Source organism: Nematolebias whitei, chromosome 7 (assembly GCF_014905685.2).
Source record: "Nematolebias whitei isolate Nwh7 chromosome 7, NemWhi1, whole genome shotgun sequence".
Lineage (NCBI taxonomy): Eukaryota > Metazoa > Chordata > Actinopteri > Cyprinodontiformes > Rivulidae > Nematolebias > Nematolebias whitei.
Genome location: NC_056504.1, coordinates 34,030,705 through 34,047,948, shown reverse-complemented (window position 1 = coordinate 34,047,948; position 17,244 = coordinate 34,030,705). Strand labels below are relative to the sequence as shown.

The window sequence follows — 17,244 nt, the reverse complement described above, 5'->3', positions numbered from 1 at the left end:
ATACGCTAAACGAACGCCAAGCAATACGGTAACAAATCTAAGATATATGCTAAACGAACGCCAAACAATACGGTAAAATATCTAAGATATACGCTAAACGAACGCCAAGCAATACGGTAAAAGATCTAAGATATATGCTAAACGCTAATAATGTAAAACAATATGGTGTATTAAACAGCAACCCAAACAGGAAACTATAGTGAGTAGAGGGGTATGAATGAATAAATACAGCAGCATGAGATGAGCAGCATGGATAATCAGCAGCACAGATAAGTCACATATCACCAGTTAAAGTGGCATTACAGTGATTTTTTTTTTGTTGTTCTTAGAGAAATGAAAACAGTTTTCAGATTAAAGGCCTTTTACTTGAGTTATTCCTTAGGTCCTAGACTTTAGATTTATCAGCCCACAACCTTTTGTTTTTGCCATTTCGATTTCCTCTCAATCAATAACTTGAACTTCCTTGATTTTCTGTTGCGTTCAAAACTTTCTTTTTTCTTATTAACCTAGAACATTTCTATTGCCTGTTGGCCAGTTCATCAGTGCAAATTAGAACTGGTTAAACAGGTAAGTTATATAAATCTAAAACATAGGAAAATGTCCATAAATTGGTTGTCAAAATGTTTAATTCTTGTAGACATTTTAAGCTTTTTCAAACGTAAGCAAAGCGTTTTTCTTTTGTTACAAACACAAGTTTCTAGATATCTTCCAAACGATCTCTTCTCTCTCATTTCAGAATAGCTCAGAACATTTTTTGGCGACTCCACAAGAACCAGTTCCTTGTAGAAGAGACAGTGGAGCAGCTACGGTGTGAGACATGTCAGCGTTTCCTGGCTGACCGCTTTGTAGAAGGCATGTGTCCCCACTGCAGCTATCCCGAAGCTCGCGGTGATCAGTGTGATAAGTGTGGGCGCCTCATTAACGCAGTGGAGCTCAGGGTGAGTTTATCGGAGAACGTTTTACATCTGCGTCGCTTTTATAACGCTTGATCTGTATTTTATTTATTTGGTGATAAATGACTCTTGTAGAGACAGGAAATTTTAATTACCTTAGTCACAACAAATAACAACAACTAAATTGTATTTTCAAATGTACTTGCTTTTATTTGATGTCTGGTAGTATTCACTTTACTCTCAAACCTCTGTGATCCTTTATGGTTATAAATCAGCAATGTTGTTAATAATGCACATAGCTAAATGTTAATTGACAATCAGCTATTATAATATGTTAAAAAAATGCATGAAGTATATTTAAACTGTTACGGCCAAATTGTTGAATATTTTCAATTAAAAATTAAAATGGATGAAACATAGTGTGAAGATGATTGAACTAAAATATTGCAAGATAGTGTTGCCCATAAAAGGACATATTTTTAAAGTCCTTTTTAAAATAATAATTACATTGAAAAATTCTGATGAAAATTGTATTTACATTTTGTCCAAATCTATAAATAATTATTTATTATTACGGTGAATGTCTTCCAGGAACCTCAGTGTAAAGTCTGTAGACAAACTCCGGTAATCCGTTCCTCCAAACATCTTTTCCTGAACCTCCCTAAGGTAAGACACTGGTACACACTGTTCACAGTATTCTGTTCTCCACTGCTTAATTGCTTACAGAGATAACGACAGAATATTCAGCGTGGTTAAAGTTGCATTCAGTGACAGAGCTTCTGGATGAAAGTTTTCCATGTGATAATGCTGTCATACAAATGGCTTCATTTGTGCTAAAGCTGTCCTCGAGTTAAAAATGTAGTTGTTCGTGACAATCTTTTTTTTTTTAACACAGCTTGAATCTCAGTTGGAGCAGTGGCTAGAGAAATCAACCAGTTCAGGAGATTGGACGGCGAACGCCAAACAGATCACTCGCTCCTGGATTAGAGATGGACTCAAACCTCGCTGCATCACCAGGGATCTGCAGTGGGGAACACCAGTACCTCACCCTGACTTCAAAGAGAAGGTCTGCCCTACTCACTTGTAGTTCAAATCAATTTTATTACTATCTGTCCCCTCCTTAATGATGCAATTTAAAGTATTTTTGCTTACATGCTGTTGTTGTACATACACTAAAATTGTTAAGGTTGTGTTTCCTATTAAACATTTAAATTAATGTTTTATTACTGGTAGTTTTTGCAGTCACTGGTAATCTCTTAACGCAGTGGTGGATTTGTACACTGACAGCTTTATTACACTGCTCTAAAACTGTCTTTGCTAAAATGTGACTTTATATTTAGGTCATTATGTCCCTTTAGGATTCTTTTTTTCTCTCTTTGTAATTCCATCTTTAGTTAAACTCCGTAACAAAAAGAAAATTGTGTGGCTTCTTTTCCCCACAGGTGTTCTATGTGTGGTTTGATGCCCCCATTGGTTACCTGTCCATTACTGCCAACTACACCAATGAATGGGAAAAGTGGTGGAAGAATCCTCATCAGGTATCAGGGAGCACACATTTTTCAATTAACGAGCCCTATAAAGAACTAATTCTCAATTTATGCTAAGATTTTTATCTTGATGCATGCTCAATAATCAATAAGATTTTTATGTTTTTAGCTCTCATTAAACTTTATATAAACAAGATGTGAATCTAATATAAAAAGTTGTGGAATCTGCAACAGTGTAGATACAGCTGTAAAGAAATATATTGAGACTCGTTTTAAACTAACCAGCCTGCTCAAAGTTTCCTTTTTCTGTATATACAGTTCTATCTCAGCTTAACTTAAAAAGAGGAACCGTTTGACTTGAGTTTGATATTTTAGGCACACGACTCACAGTTCCCTCATTTACAAACAGGAATCAACTGCTAATTATCTGACATGGTTCTATACATGTGAACTTAACTGACCTAAAACCTGAGCGCTCAGAAGTCTGACATGCACTCAGCCCTCTCCGTGTAAAACCCCAGGATTGAGCCCCTCTTATGAGCGCGCCATGCTCTGTATTTTCAGAGTGAAAGCGAACGAAGGTGGGGGGGAGCAGATAAAGCCTCTTTGAACTGGATGATCTCATGATGATCTAATATGATGTCATCTTCACCGTGCAGTGTTGTGTGTCTGCCACCAGGTGGAGCTGTATAACTTCATGGCCAAAGACAACGTGCCGTTCCACAGCGTGGTATTTCCCTGCTCTCTACTGGGAGCTCAGGACAACTACACACTGGTCAACCACCTAATCGCCACAGGTAATCACTTCTCACAAGGGAAGGAGGCCAGATGAGTTGTCATGTATGTGTTAGATTGTTCAACTAGATTGGAGGTTCACAGCAGATGTTTGAATGAGTATAAGTTATATCGCATAATAAATGTGTGTTTTTGCTGAAGGTTTGGGCTTTGACAATAATCTGATCTGTAATTTTTTTCTTCAGAATATCTGAATTATGAGGACACAAAGTTCTCCAAGAGTCGTGGTGTGGGTGTGTTTGGTGACATGGCGAAGGACACGGGCATCCCATCGGACGTGTGGCGGTTCTATCTGCTGTACGTGCGTCCTGAAGGGCAAGATTCAGCTTTCTCTTGGGCTGACATGGCTCTGAAGAACAACTCTGAGCTGCTCAACAACCTGGGAAATTTCATCAACAGGTAGGTAGTGGTCATTTGTGTGAAAAGCAGTTCTTGCCTTTGTGCGTTTTTTTTAGTTTGGACACTACCAACTTCAGAATATCAGCTTTTACAGCGATTTAAAAAGACATGCTGACCCATTGTTTTTTGTTATTGTCTTTGTGTTACATCATTGATCACTGATTCCTGATGTGTGACCCAGTGTGTGTTTTATTTTATTGCTCATGTCAGTCATCAGATAAAAAGAAAAACTGGGTAATTCACTTCAGGTTGCTCCCACTTTCCTCATGTGTTTCTCTCAGGATGTAAAAATGCAGCAAGACTGCCATAAAGTCCAATTAACAACTTAGTTTTCGAATTGTTGTATTCCTTGGATCAAGTCTGTTACAGCACTATTACAAGACGTTTACCCCAGTTTTCTAAATTTGAGATGGCGTAATTTAGCCCCAATTACATTGCCTCAAATGATTTTTTTAAAAGATCATGGTTAAATCCTGCATCAAAGATTTTTTTTCTCGGCAGCTTTTTTTCTGAGTACCTTGATCTTTAAAATTGGTCTCGGGCAGCAACGTTGATGCCTAATTGCTTCAAAAATATCTAGTAAATTGCGTTCAGCCTAAGGTAGAAAGAATTCTTCTTCAGAAACATAAGTCCTGACCTTCCCTGAATCCAGTTTGTGAGTAGATTAGATTTTAGTAGTGACAGTGCATCTTTATTTTACAGGTGATTAATATTTTTAAACCTTTAGAGATTTTATGGCTGCAGTGCTTCATGTAATTGCTATTCAGGGAAAGTATTCAGTTAGTTTGTCACATAGGTTTGACAGTTTATCTGTTTTTGTAAAAACCCTGCGGTCCCTTCCAGAGCTGGCGTGTTTGTTACCAAGTTCTTTGAGGGATGTGTGCCTGTGATGGATCTGCAGCGGGAAGATAAAAAGCTTTTGGCTCTGGTGGGTTGGGAGCTGCAGCAGTACATCCAGCTTATGGACAAAGTCAGGTACGAGCAGCTGATCCCAGTGAAAACATTTGTAACGACATGATGTTGGATTTAGGCACAGAATTACTAGATTTGATGGATGATTAAAATGACAACATGCGCACGTTTAGTATCGCACTACTTTTTACTGTGTTAATGCTGCGTCCATTTCAACGTTTCTACAGGATCCGCGATGCCCTGAAACACATCCTGAACATTTCCCGTCATGGCAACCAGTACATTCAGGTTAATGAACCCTGGAAGAAGATCAAAGGAGGAGAGCTGGAAAGGTGAGATGACCTAAACCAGTTTTTACAATCTGCACCTTTGTAGTACACTCAGTGTAGACAGAGCTGTGTAGTACTTTTACTCTTAATTTGTGGAATTTCACTCTTTTTTTTTTTTTTTTTTGTCTTTAAACAGTAAAAAAGCCAATCTTATTTTACACAAATTCAACTTTAACTTACACCGCTGATACCTCTGATGAGTTGATGTGATTTGTTTGATCTTTTCAGGCAGCGTGCCGGCACTGTGACTGGCGTTTCTGTGAATATTTCCTGCTTGCTGTCAGTGATGTTGTTTCCTTATATGCCAGCGGTCAGCCAGACCATCAGGGATCAACTCAACGCTCCTCAGTCTTGTATCAATACCATGCTGAAAGGCACCGGAACCTTTGTGTGTGCTCTGAGCGCAGGCCACCGCATTGGCACTGTGAGTATGACCTCAACATGAAAGATGCATCAGTTCCACCTTTGCAGACACAGAAAACGTGCAGCACATCGAAGCTGGGTGATACAATGAGGACGCAACAGTCTGTCAGTATTTCAGTAATGTTGAAGGCGTTGCAGTTTTGTGAACGCACACATGCAAACACACACGCTCACGAATAACAGAATAGATGATATAAGGAGGTCTCAGCCTTCCAGCAAACAGCAGTTTCTCTCAGGCCACTTGTCCCTTTAGGTCTAATCGCAGCAGTTTGACGATGCTGCGTTAAAACAGCACCACGGTCACGACTATCGACTGCAGTCTGTAGACAAAGAGGGACACTCCATCACTGAAAGCTGTCTGACAAACTGTTTCCTCCTGTACAGTGTTTTCTGTGACGAGACTTGAAAACCTCTGCATTTACATGCATAATCTTATTTATTCAAATTATTCAAAGGTCATCAGAGCATTTGATGGTTTAATTTTCAGCTAAATGAGCCGTGGAATGAATAAACAAAAAAACTTTTAGAAAATATCTGCATATATTTGATTTATTATTTATTTATTTTTTTGCCTCTGCTTGTTTTACTCCCAGGTCAGTCCGTTATTTCAGAAACTGGAGGCTGACCAGATCGAAGCTTTGAAGAAACGATTTGGTGGACAGCAGGTATTTGATGTTTATAATATCTAATGGTCCGTGCATGAGTTCAGTCAGGTCATGTATTGATGCAGATTAACTTTTTATAAAGTATAATATTAGGATTACATGTATTGACACGACTGTCACTGTGAATTAAAACTGGCTCCGGACTGGAGCGTCGTTTTGTTTTAAACATGATACGGAGGAAAATGCAGAGTGCGTGCTTAAATTTTGTTTGGATCATATAAATAAAGATAATCCCTCTCTAAACCTTTTTGCCTCTAGCCTGAAGATGAGCCATCTAATAAGAAGGTATTGAGTGGCATTCGTTTGTGAAGAGTCAGTCCACATGTGCTGCTGTCAGTGTTGATTACCGACCGCCGTCACTAACACGAGCTGCCAATTTGTCGTCTTATTTTGAATTTTTACTCATCCTAGTGTGACTTATTGTCCATTCACATGTAATGGTTCATCAAATTTGCGTTTTGAGTGTAATTAAAATAAAGCAAGTAATCAGCAGAGCTTTCCATTGAAACGCTTGATTAAAATCTTGATTCACATCGTCAGAAAACGCTTCAGAACAACGCCAGTGCTCAACCTGCTGCTGCAGCTGCTCCTGCTGTTGATGTCAACGCAACAACGGTGGCTGGAGTGGACCCGGAGAAAGCCAAGCAGCTCACACAAGCTGTGGCTGAGCAGGTTAGGTCACAGTAAAACGATCCATCAAACACAAAATGAACGTTTTACCATTGAGTTGTAGGAATCACTTGAAAACTGGAATTACTTTCAAGTATTTTACTGTCTTTTTATTTGTAATGTAGTGAAAATACTGACTGAAGTTTTGACAATTTAAAAGACGGCTCCATTAAACAAATTGGCTTTTCGGCAAATTAGAGAAATAGTTCATTTTAAAAGCTGAATGGTTTATATTTCCTGTTCCGAAACTGTTGTGTGCAGGTTTGTGTTTATTGAATCATAAATATTTAGAAAAAATACAAAAACAGTATTTTATTTGAATTTTAGCCTTTAGATTTTTAAGTCAAATTAAATTTTTTGTAACACAGTAAGAGGCTCCCGCTCAAACCCAAATTTCCAGGATAATGAATGCTTTGGCATTTTTATACCAAAGTAGATTATATATACAATAATTTACCACCAATTTATTTGGAGCTTTGCCTTTCCTTTTTTTACAGGGGGACAAGGTTCGAGCACTGAAAGTCCAGAAGGCGGAGAAGGACGTGGTCGCAGCAGAGGTGTCCAAACTTTTGGATCTTAAGAAACAACTAGCTCTCGCTGAGGGGAAGAGCCCTGAGCCTGCACCTCAGAAGGGCAAGAAGAAGTGAGACAGGGAAAAAGGGAAATCAAAACTAAAGGTTAGTCAGAGGAAAGAAGGAACAGAATGGTTTTGAGTACGACAGAGAATGGGAACAAGATGTACACCGTGAGATGAGGGTATTAGCTTAAGGCAAAGCCGTGACAGGATCTTAGACAATGTGGTGTTGGCAGCAAGGACTAATGAAATGCTGGATAGGCCGGCGGGGAAATAAAAACACAAAGAGACAGTCAAATGAATACAGCTACAGAATGGAGGGATTTTTCCAAATCCCTCCACCAAAAGAAACTGATTTTATACTCCCCCTGTGATAGTCAGCGTACCATATCAGCATTGGAAGGTGTGTTGTACATTTAAAGATGGCTTTTTTATATCCTCTGGATTTCTTTTTTTTTTTTTTTGCTACAGCTACCTTTTTTTTTTTGGATCAATAAATAAATTATTCAAGTTTAGTGAGGGAAAAAAATTGTTTTCTGTTACTTTGATTTGTTTTTTCTATACCCTTTAAAGTTCAAAAGCACAAGAATTAGAAAAGCAAATAAAACATAATCCGACTCTATACATGTTTTTACTGGATTTTATTGCAAAGTTGTCATTACAATAATAATAATGGTAAAATACACAGTTGTGATGCCGTAATAAAAGCCATGCATATTAAAAAAAAAAACTATTGGACTACAAGAAAAAAAACGAAAGAAAAAAAACCAGTATGTTGATCTTACAGTACAAGCCATTTCAGTACAAATGTATATATTTTACAGATTTATATAAAAATAGTAAATCAGGTAGAAGTAAATTCTACCACAATATCCCCAAAATGATAGAAAAGGTCAGCTTCAAAGTATAGCTGAATTAATCTAAATATAAACACAAGCCATGGGTTATATAAAAAAGGGGGTGGGGGGAGATGTTAGTCATTTATTTTATTTTTAGGGTGGGAAAGAAAAACTTCTCATAATCACATTGCACTTTCAAATTATTCCTGAGCTTTAAAACTCTAGAAATTGGGGGAAATAATCTCTGCTAGCCACATTGTAGCCCTTAAAGAAGTTACAGTTTATTGCAAATGGTGAAACGATGAAATGCTCTTACTGAAGCTCCTTTCTGGTAAACGCTCAACTAAAGTTCCATCATTTCTTCCATTCATTTTGATTGAACCCATTTTTCATTCCATTAAAAAAAAAAAAAACATTCATTAAATCCACTGCATGATTTACATCTCAAGCTTTTTTCCTTCTTCATACATTCTGTGTCTTTTTAATTTGCCGCAATACCATTGCAGCCCCTTGTCCTTGAACCCTTTCATGTTTTATCTCGACTTTCATCGCTGTTCTTCTTGCCATCTGTACTTACATTTCTTCCCTAAAACTCTTTTAAAATGCATCTTTGGTTTTGATTTGTCCGTCTGTCATATCCTGACCACTGCATTTCAGCTTTCCCACCACTGCTTATTTTAACTCTTTAGGACCTTTAATCTTGTATTCCTGTCTTCCATCTGTCTCTTTCCCCCCCACTCTTATTTCCTGGTGTTGACTAGCCTCTCAATCAGAGCTCTCCGTGTCTTCTGTACCTCCTCTCCCAGCCTTTCGATCTCTGCTTTCAAACGCTCGTTCTGCTCCGTCAGCTCTTGTACTTTCCTCTCGTTCTCCTGCTCTCTTTCTTTGCGACTCTTTTTGGTAGACGAGTAGGATGTGCGCTGTGTTGAGGAGGAGAACGAGGACAAGGCACTGTTGGCCCTCTCGCTAGTGGTCCTCTTCCGTTTTCCCAATCGGGAGGACAAATAGACAGAGGGAGAGGAGACGGGTGAGGAAGGAGGAGAACAATTTTGAGACGGCGACTGGGAAGCTGAAGAGGAGCAGGAGGGAGAATCTGGGACGCAGGGCAGTTCCTCCTCGCTGGCTGAGGGAGATGCAGGATGGAGGTTATTAGAGTGGTGATGTTGATGATGATAATAATAGCCACCGCTGATCACAGCTCCACTTTGATCCACCACTCCCACTCCTCCTTCACTCAGCAATTCAAAAAACTCCGGAGGCAGCAAGTCACCGCCACCTCCCGTCGAGCCATCGCCACTTCTCTCGCCCTCCACCCGCTGCTCTTCTGCAACAGCTGGACTCATGCAAGAGGAGGATGATGAAGAAGAGGAGGATGAGGAGTGATGCAAAGGTTGGGTGGTGTGGAGCTCTTCTGTTGTCTTCTGAACGCCTTCAGCCCATGTCTGGTTTCCATCGGTGAGCCACATCAGAGAACAACTCTCCAGAACATCCAGAAACTCAGGCTCCTTCTACAAACAAAGTCAAAATAAAAGTGCAATTAACTTTTTTTTTTTTTTTTTTTTAAACCACCATCACTTGTAGGCAAATATTAAAAAATACAATACTCAAAGTTACAATATTACAGATTTTAAACTACTGACCTCGGTGCATGTGGGGGCACGTGCCAGTTTTGCCCCTCCCGAATCGGAGCCCAGAATATCCTGCAGGTCCTCATACCACGCCTCCAACTCTGCACCATATAACGGCCCTACACCAGGAGGGTACGGCGGGGGCAGGTGTAGCCACTCGGCAGTCATCTCGCCAATCAGTCGCAACACACAGATAGTCGGCCACACGGTTTCAACTGGACCTGGTGGGTGGGAGGAGGCGCCAAACCCGGGAGAGTTAGGAATCAGATGAAAGAAGAGCACAAAGCAGCTGCGTGAGATTAATGACATGTCAGAATGACTCCACCTTCAAAATTTTTAAAACCACTTTTCTGCAGCTGGTGTGATTCGGAAAGCTGGTATACAGTATAATAAATATTATTTAAAAGTGAGGAATTGTATATTTATGGATTTATTTAATGAAAAATAACATGCCAGGCCAAAAATCTCCATGTTTCATCTACCTAATTGTAAAATGGAACAGTGGGATAACTGCACGCCTGACAAATCATGCGTCAGGTGGAACAAAACCAGTTACAATAATGAAAAATGATCACAAAAACAAAATGTAAAAGCCAATTTACCTTCAGAAATTCTTTGTTAATCAAGTCTGGAAAATCGTCGGAGATAGATTGTCCCAATAATTCTGCAAAAAAATAAAAAATTAAATTATTATTTCAAAGAAAGACTCATTTAAAACCTAAAAATTGCTGAGATTTCAAAATGATTTGGGTAGATACAGAGCAAGAGAACAAAAGGTGCCTGAAAATAACCGCTTTAAATAAACAAGGACAATTTTACATAAAGGATACAACTTTTAAAAACAAATCTTAAATACACAAAGACAACAGAAACATTAAAATAAATAGTCCAGAACATAATTATTGTAAACAAAGACCTAAATGTTCTCCACTGCGCCCCCTGGTTTTTGCGGCTCTTAAAACATGCTCAGGTGGAAAAACAACGTCCGTCAGATCAGCTTTTATCATTTTATATATATTTAAAAAAGACTAGAAAAACAAGTGGTCAGAATTATTTTAAAGCCTAAAACTGCCATAATTTATAGAAAAGATCTTTTTTTTTTTCTTCCATTTAAAATGAACAGAATAAAAAATTTAAACAAGCTCTGGTTGTGATTTTAATAGGAAAACACAGAAAGCCCTCTCATTTCCCTTTCAAAACTTTCTGCGTGTGTGCCACAACTAAAACAATCGGTGTTGGCGACAGAAAACGATTATCTTCAAAGACGAATTCAAAGACAATTCAGTTTTTATGGTTTTAGCTGAGATACTTGTCAACTGTACGCCAAGACAGTTACGTCATGGAAATGCAAGTCCAGCAGGAGGAATGGGCGAAACAAAAGGAAAAAGAAGAAGTCATTCATAAAAAGCACACCATCGCTTAAAGTGTGCAGTCTTAACGCTTAGTAGTCAAAATAAAAGCCGAAAAATGACACTTATTAGCGACGTTACTTGTCAAGCGTTAATTACGTAAAAAATGTTCAAATACTGTACGCATAAAGATTTGACGTAGCGACTATATTCGCATAGTTACACGAACTTCTGAGTTAAACGTCCGTATTTGACAGCTTAAAAAGGAAGCAGCCACATGAAAAAACAACTCCGTGTGATTTATGACTTGACAACTATTATTCTAAAAACGGCACTGGGATAAATGCCCAAAAAAAAAAAAAAAAAAGCACGCTCCCACCGGCCGGACCGCTTCACACCAAGTTCACAAAACACTGAAAAACATCGTCCAACTGTCATAAATATGAACTCTTGCTTACCCTTTTTCGTTTATTCGCTCGCCGTCTCGACTGTCTTGACGTTGAATGTAGATATTTTAGTAAAAATTGATGATCGCTCATGTTAACCATTGTTCAGTCTTGACAGCTGAATGTGATTTTACGGAAACTCCCGGCGGTGTTTTTATTGAGGAAGAGGCCAACCGAACTATGCGTGAAAACTTATTCTCACTACAACCTATCCGAGGTGAAAGTGATTGACGTTGACCTCGTCCAATCAGAAGCGAGGAGGTGAGATCTTTTCCTTGGCGACATCCAATTGTCTGGCCAGAAAGGATTCTATGGGCGTGGCCTTCTAGCTGGTTGTTCACTCCAGCCCGTATAGTTTGTGCGAGCAGCAGTTGTGATGCAGTCATAAGACGGCCAGGACGAATTTGGGGCGTATGGGAGTCACATGAAAGGAATGATGCAATGCTTGGCAACCAATTTCTAGCTGGGGATAACACCAGCAGAATCAGAACATGTTTTATTAAAACACTGTTGGCTCTAACAAAAATCTAAAAATATACATATATGCATGGATATCTAATGTCGAAGAATTGTTTTTTTTTTTTTTTTTTCCCCTCCGGAACAGAAAAGCTGAATCGATTTTTTTCACCAAGCGTTTTCAATATGTGTGTGTGTTTTTAAGTGTAATGTGGCCAATCAATTTAGCGCTGACATGGTCGTGACGTGTTTATTAATGAAGTTGTCAACCCCCTCTTTTTTTTTTTTTTTATCTTGACTTCTGATTTAAGTTGTTTGTCTAAAGTTTGTCTGACGTGTTTTACACATATGCTTTATTAAAGCGTAACATTCCGACGGACACTAAATTCAACTAAATAAAAATATGGAAGGCCGTTTCAACATATATTCAAACCACACTTCCATCACTAATCACTATTTAAGTTATAAACAAATAGCATTCCTCAAAGCCAAAATGGCAGGCTTACTACTCGGAATTAAAATGAATAATACCTAAAATGACATCAAGTAAAATAATTAATTAAGGGATAATTTATTTAAAACATAATGTATAGTCTCATTTTTTTTATCTTTAAATTATTCCCATTGATTTTTATTGTTAAGCACTTTGGTAACAGTTGCTATATAAATAAAGTTGATTTGACATGACTTGACTTCAACATAAATTATATTAGACTCTGACTACTCACTTGTATCATTATCTTTGCTTGATATATATAATTTACCACCAGTCATTGTGTGCTCTTTACACACTTGGCCAGTAAATATGAATGATTAACCCTGCTGCAGCACTTGAGTCAAAATAATCCAAATGCAGCAGGAAGGTAGGAAAAGGGCAGGAATAGCTTAGCTTAAGATATTTAAATTAACATAAAAACAAACAAAAAGTTAAAACTCTTTAAAGTTGACGTAAGGTTGTAAGAAAAATGTATTTGTCAAGACAGGCTAATCAAATATTCATTGCTAACTTAATGATTCCTGGATGAAATGACATTTCATGGTAAATGGACTGTATGTCCTATCCTGTCAAGATACTCAAAGCTCTTTACAACACAATCTGTGCTCTCATTTACCCATTCATACAGCACTCTATTAGATCTGTACAAAGACTAATCAGAGCTTTATCACATTCATACACCGATGGGACACACATCGGAGGCAATGAGTGTCACTGTCTTGCCCAGGGACACTTCGGCATGTGACTGCGGGTGGAATCAAACCCCCAACTCTTGCATTGGAGGACGACTGCTCTAACCACTCAGCCACAGCCGCCTCCGCATTTCATCTTCCCAGAAGGGCACTTGCTCCACACCGGACATTTCGGTTCCCTCAAACATCATTCTTACTAAAACAAACTACAATAATTATTCATCTGGAATGATCTTTCATCTACATATCTCCACTGTGTTGTTAATATCTGACAAGAATTATGTGGACAAAAGAAATAAAACCCTTACAAGAATAAATTTTCTTCATTTTAACGTAGAAAGAACGAGACGTATCTGAATATTGGTTGTGGCTAAGCAAATGCTCAGTGTGGTTCTTTTTAACGATAGAATCATTAGTCTATTTGTTTTATATAATTTATTTATTATGATGAACAATTTACAAACAAATCAAGGCAACAAAAAATGTAATACAAATCATCAATTAAATTTCACAGGTTGCGTTATACACATAAAAAAAATATACAAAAAAAATACATAAGGAACAAATGAGGTTTATATCAAATTAAAGTTATTGATCAAAGTATAAAGATGTTGATTAAATTTGCCTTTAACCAACTTGGGAGACTCACTCTTCGTTATATGATGAATGGACTTGCCATATAATTGCCCTTGTACTTGAACTTTCAAACAGCGTGTTGTTGAAGGGTCTGCAGGTGAATCCTGAACACTTTTTACAAACGGACTCTCAGAAAGCACGCTGCTTCGGTCGAAACATTTCACACAGCGCGCGCTCTTTAGCTGCTGCTCCGCGAGAAATCAAAAGGACCGCCCCGACCGAGCGAGCCGTGGCGCGCGCTGGTGGCGCGAGCGGACCACTGCCTCTTCTCTTTAAACGCGAGGCTTTTATTTCCAGCAGATGATGATGAAACTCAGCAGAATTCATTACCCAGTCGGAGAAACTTGTATTCAATATTTCTCCGCCTTGCACGAGCGTTACTTTATCAGTGAGGATCGATTATTATTATTATTATTATTATTATTATTATTATTATTAAATAACTTACCTCAAGTCGTAAAATATATACATAAAAAATAGTTTAATACATGAGCTGATAAAATAAAGTAAAAAGTCCCAACACAGAGCTCAAAGTTCACCAAGGTCACCAAATAACCTGAGGGTCTAAAGCGTTGAAGGTAAACAACAACAACAACAAACAAACAAACAAAAGCACAAAGAAAGTGACAGCTTAAAATTCAGTTTCATCACCTTTGAAGGGACACAAACTCATCGCACACACCAACTGCGCGCGCGTGTGTTGCGTTTCCACGCACAGTGAAACGTGCACGCCTCGCCATGCACAGCCCCATAGCAACAGCGTGGAGCAGCGAATAGAAAGCTGCAGTACTGTCTCTAGGACCCGGGTTAGAGCCTGCAGGAAGCTGCGCAGACACGTCACGACTCGAGTGGCTGTTGCCGAGTAGTTCAGTAGTTTCTTTGCCCCCCCAGCCCCCCATCGTCTGTTTGTTTTGTCAGTCTGCTTTGTGTCATTAAAAAAAATCACTGTTTGCAGCAGCACGTTTAGATTGCCTACATGGACTAATTCACTTTAGTGTTAACAAAGCAAAACAACAACAGATAGATGTGTTCAGTGATTCTGCTCCTTTGTTTCATGGACAGTGTCAAGTGCTCCAAAGTTTTAATGCTTGATGCTTGTCTTCTTGACTGTTTCCCCCTCTAATCAGTGCTTTGACTGTGGGTTTTAACCAATAACAGCTTTTTAGTTTTAGTCTAGTTTTAATGTTTAAATCACATTATGTCTACGAGTTATTAACACCAGGGGAGAAAAGTTAGTTTATAAAGATGGGGGAACAAATGGATGGTGGATTTGAAATGTAACCAACATTTGTCTTTGTGTTCAAACAAAGGAAGTGGGAGTTGTTTGAATCAGAGCTTGACTATTGATTATTTGTTTTATAGGCAGAAAGAGTGAAATTTCAAGCACAACTCCACGCTTCCCTCTGTCTGTCCAGCAGTGCCCTTGGTCACTCCACGCCCAGTTCCTCCCAACACACACACACACACATACACACACGCACCAGCTGTCCTTACTGTAAGTGATGCAATTAATCCTTCGTTGTGTTTTTGTTATCCCAACTTTCCCTTTTTCATCGTGCTTCTTTCCACTCTGTCCTCTCGACAGCCACAAACTCGTACAAATCCACCAATTAAAAAAATAAATTAAATGTATTTATTTATTCCCCTGAGCTTTTGAAAACACTTTAAAGCAACACAGTTGGCTGCATTCTGCCAACCATCTTTTCTCACCAAGGCATCGTCAGAGGGCCATAAGGTGCAGATTTGTTCCTTTTCCTCATCCAGTCAGTCACATCTTGACCAGATCTAACAGCTAACTTGTTGACATTCTTTGTGTTTGGAGCATTAAGACGACTTTGTGGTTAATCTGTTTAGTTTGTTAAACCGCCAAGCCCGTTGCGTATCTTTGCCCCATCTTCCCCTCTTCATTTGCCGCAAGCCTCATTCTGCCCTGCGACTCCGGGCTGCTCGCCCTGTGTTCCTCTGCGTACGTCTGCCCGTCTTTCTGCCTCACAACAGGCTCCTCACCTGTCTACACCCATTCAGGAAAGTCTGTCTGACTTAATTGATGCAGAGCGCCTCTGTGTGATTTTGCTTCTCGGGAAAATCTTTCACCTTTCTGACATCAGCTGTTACTTTTTTTTTTTTTTTTCCTCTCGAGTCTGTTTTATTTCCAGCAGGTCAAAAAAAAAAAAAAAACGGATCTTTCACTGTAGCCGTTTTATATTCAAGGATGATTTGAAATTTATTTAAGGATTTAGATCACGAGATTTTTAGTTTTTCGGAAGCCTAGAGTTCCTTCAGAATCAGGACCACGGGTCGGTGCTGTGATTTCTTCATTTTTTTAAATGTCAGCGGTAAAAACCTGAGGAAAACAACGAGACACGGCGGGCCATTAAACTTTAAATATCTGTCGAATAGGTGCTGGCAGTGAAACACACACTCAGGGTTCCTACAGCGTGTTTTCCTCCCTTTTTTATTTTATTTTATTGTATCAGCATCACAAACACATTTTAGAGCCATCTGTGCTCATTGTTTGTTTCATGATGACTTTAAATCTATTTTCTGTCCAGAGGAGTAAAGGGAGGTGGTACATGCAGGTATTTCTTCTCAAATAGATTTCTTACACACATCTAGAATTAGACCTTCTATAGGAGTTTTAGAAGAGACAGCTGGTTTGTAACGGTGTTGAAATGTGCTTTAACAGAAATGACGGGGCTGACCCAAACTTCTGCTTCCCAGAATAGAAAGACAAATGCAGTAGAACATGATACACTGAAAATAATGTCTCTGGGCTCGTCTGGGCCATTCCTTTCTAAGCTGGAGCGCTGGCTCGTGTTCCCCGTGTGGCAAACTTGATCCGTCTGGTGTGAACAGGACGGCCAGCTTCACCAACCAGAAAGCTGAAGTCTATCAGCACTGCTCTGAATTAAAAACAAGATATTTAGGCACCAATAAAAAAATATCTAGACTTGTTCCCCCTTATATTAGTCCAAAGTACTTAAATCCAGAATGTAGAACGTCTTAAAGTGAATTGTGACCCAAACTTCTGCTCGGTCTCGTTAAATGTCAGTCGTGGCCTTTCTGAACCCGCAGGTTCTGAAGCGTCTGGTTGACCCGCCCGCCTCAAACACCTGATCCTCGCCTGGTCCCGTTATCCGTCAGCCTTCGTCACGAACTCCATCACCTGACTTCAAACACGGGCCGGCTTTTTTGTTTTAATGCTCTTTATAAACCCACGACTGCCAGAAGGATTCGAGCTTGATCTATTTAGTGAGAAAGACGCATCAGAATCCTGATGCATCGAAAACAAAATGTTTTATCAGAATTTCATCTTTTGTTTTATTCACTTGTGTGTAAGAGTGTTTGTTAGTAAAGAACTGGCCCAGTTGTGCAAAAGTGCTTCATGAGACCTGGTGGTAAGCAGGTGGGAGTTACTTCATAGTCGAAACAAGTTTTTAAATAATTTTGACTTCATTATGAGTCACAATGAGTAATTTGTCATAATCTAATGGATTGATGTGATTCAAGAGCAGAGGCAAAGTGATTTTTACAGTTTATTCTGTAAAATTAATTC

General features: G+C 39.0%; 2 protein-coding genes across 2 annotated transcripts in view; one reads left to right on the top strand and one right to left on the bottom strand.

Annotated features, from left to right (window-relative positions):
- mars1 (methionyl-tRNA synthetase 1) overlaps positions 1-7,542 on the top strand; it is a 19,277-nt gene extending 11,735 nt beyond the window's left edge. Inside the window, exons 10-21 of the mRNA XM_037679422.1 lie at positions 737-938; positions 1,485-1,559; positions 1,789-1,959; positions 2,336-2,431; positions 3,060-3,177; positions 3,361-3,574; positions 4,418-4,549; positions 4,714-4,818; positions 5,044-5,239; positions 5,832-5,903; positions 6,444-6,575; positions 7,070-7,542. Of these exons, the coding sequence (XP_037535350.1) occupies positions 737-938; positions 1,485-1,559; positions 1,789-1,959; positions 2,336-2,431; positions 3,060-3,177; positions 3,361-3,574; positions 4,418-4,549; positions 4,714-4,818; positions 5,044-5,239; positions 5,832-5,903; positions 6,444-6,575; positions 7,070-7,219 (1,663 nt within the window). The 3' untranslated portion in view covers positions 7,220-7,542. The remainder of the gene's footprint in view (positions 1-736; positions 939-1,484; positions 1,560-1,788; positions 1,960-2,335; positions 2,432-3,059; positions 3,178-3,360; positions 3,575-4,417; positions 4,550-4,713; positions 4,819-5,043; positions 5,240-5,831; positions 5,904-6,443; positions 6,576-7,069) is intronic.
- A 566-nt stretch (positions 7,543-8,108) lies between these two features.
- On the bottom strand, positions 8,109-11,528 carry ddit3 (DNA-damage-inducible transcript 3). Its single transcript, XM_037679421.1, has 4 exons — positions 11,421-11,528; positions 10,216-10,277; positions 9,626-9,834; positions 8,109-9,493 (listed from the first exon to the last, which is right to left on the bottom strand). The coding sequence occupies exons 3-4, from the start codon at positions 9,779-9,781 to the stop codon at positions 8,726-8,728; spliced, it is 924 nt and encodes a 307-aa protein (XP_037535349.1). The 5' UTR covers positions 9,782-9,834; positions 10,216-10,277; positions 11,421-11,528; the 3' UTR covers positions 8,109-8,725.
- Between the last annotated feature and the right edge of the window lie 5,716 nt (positions 11,529-17,244).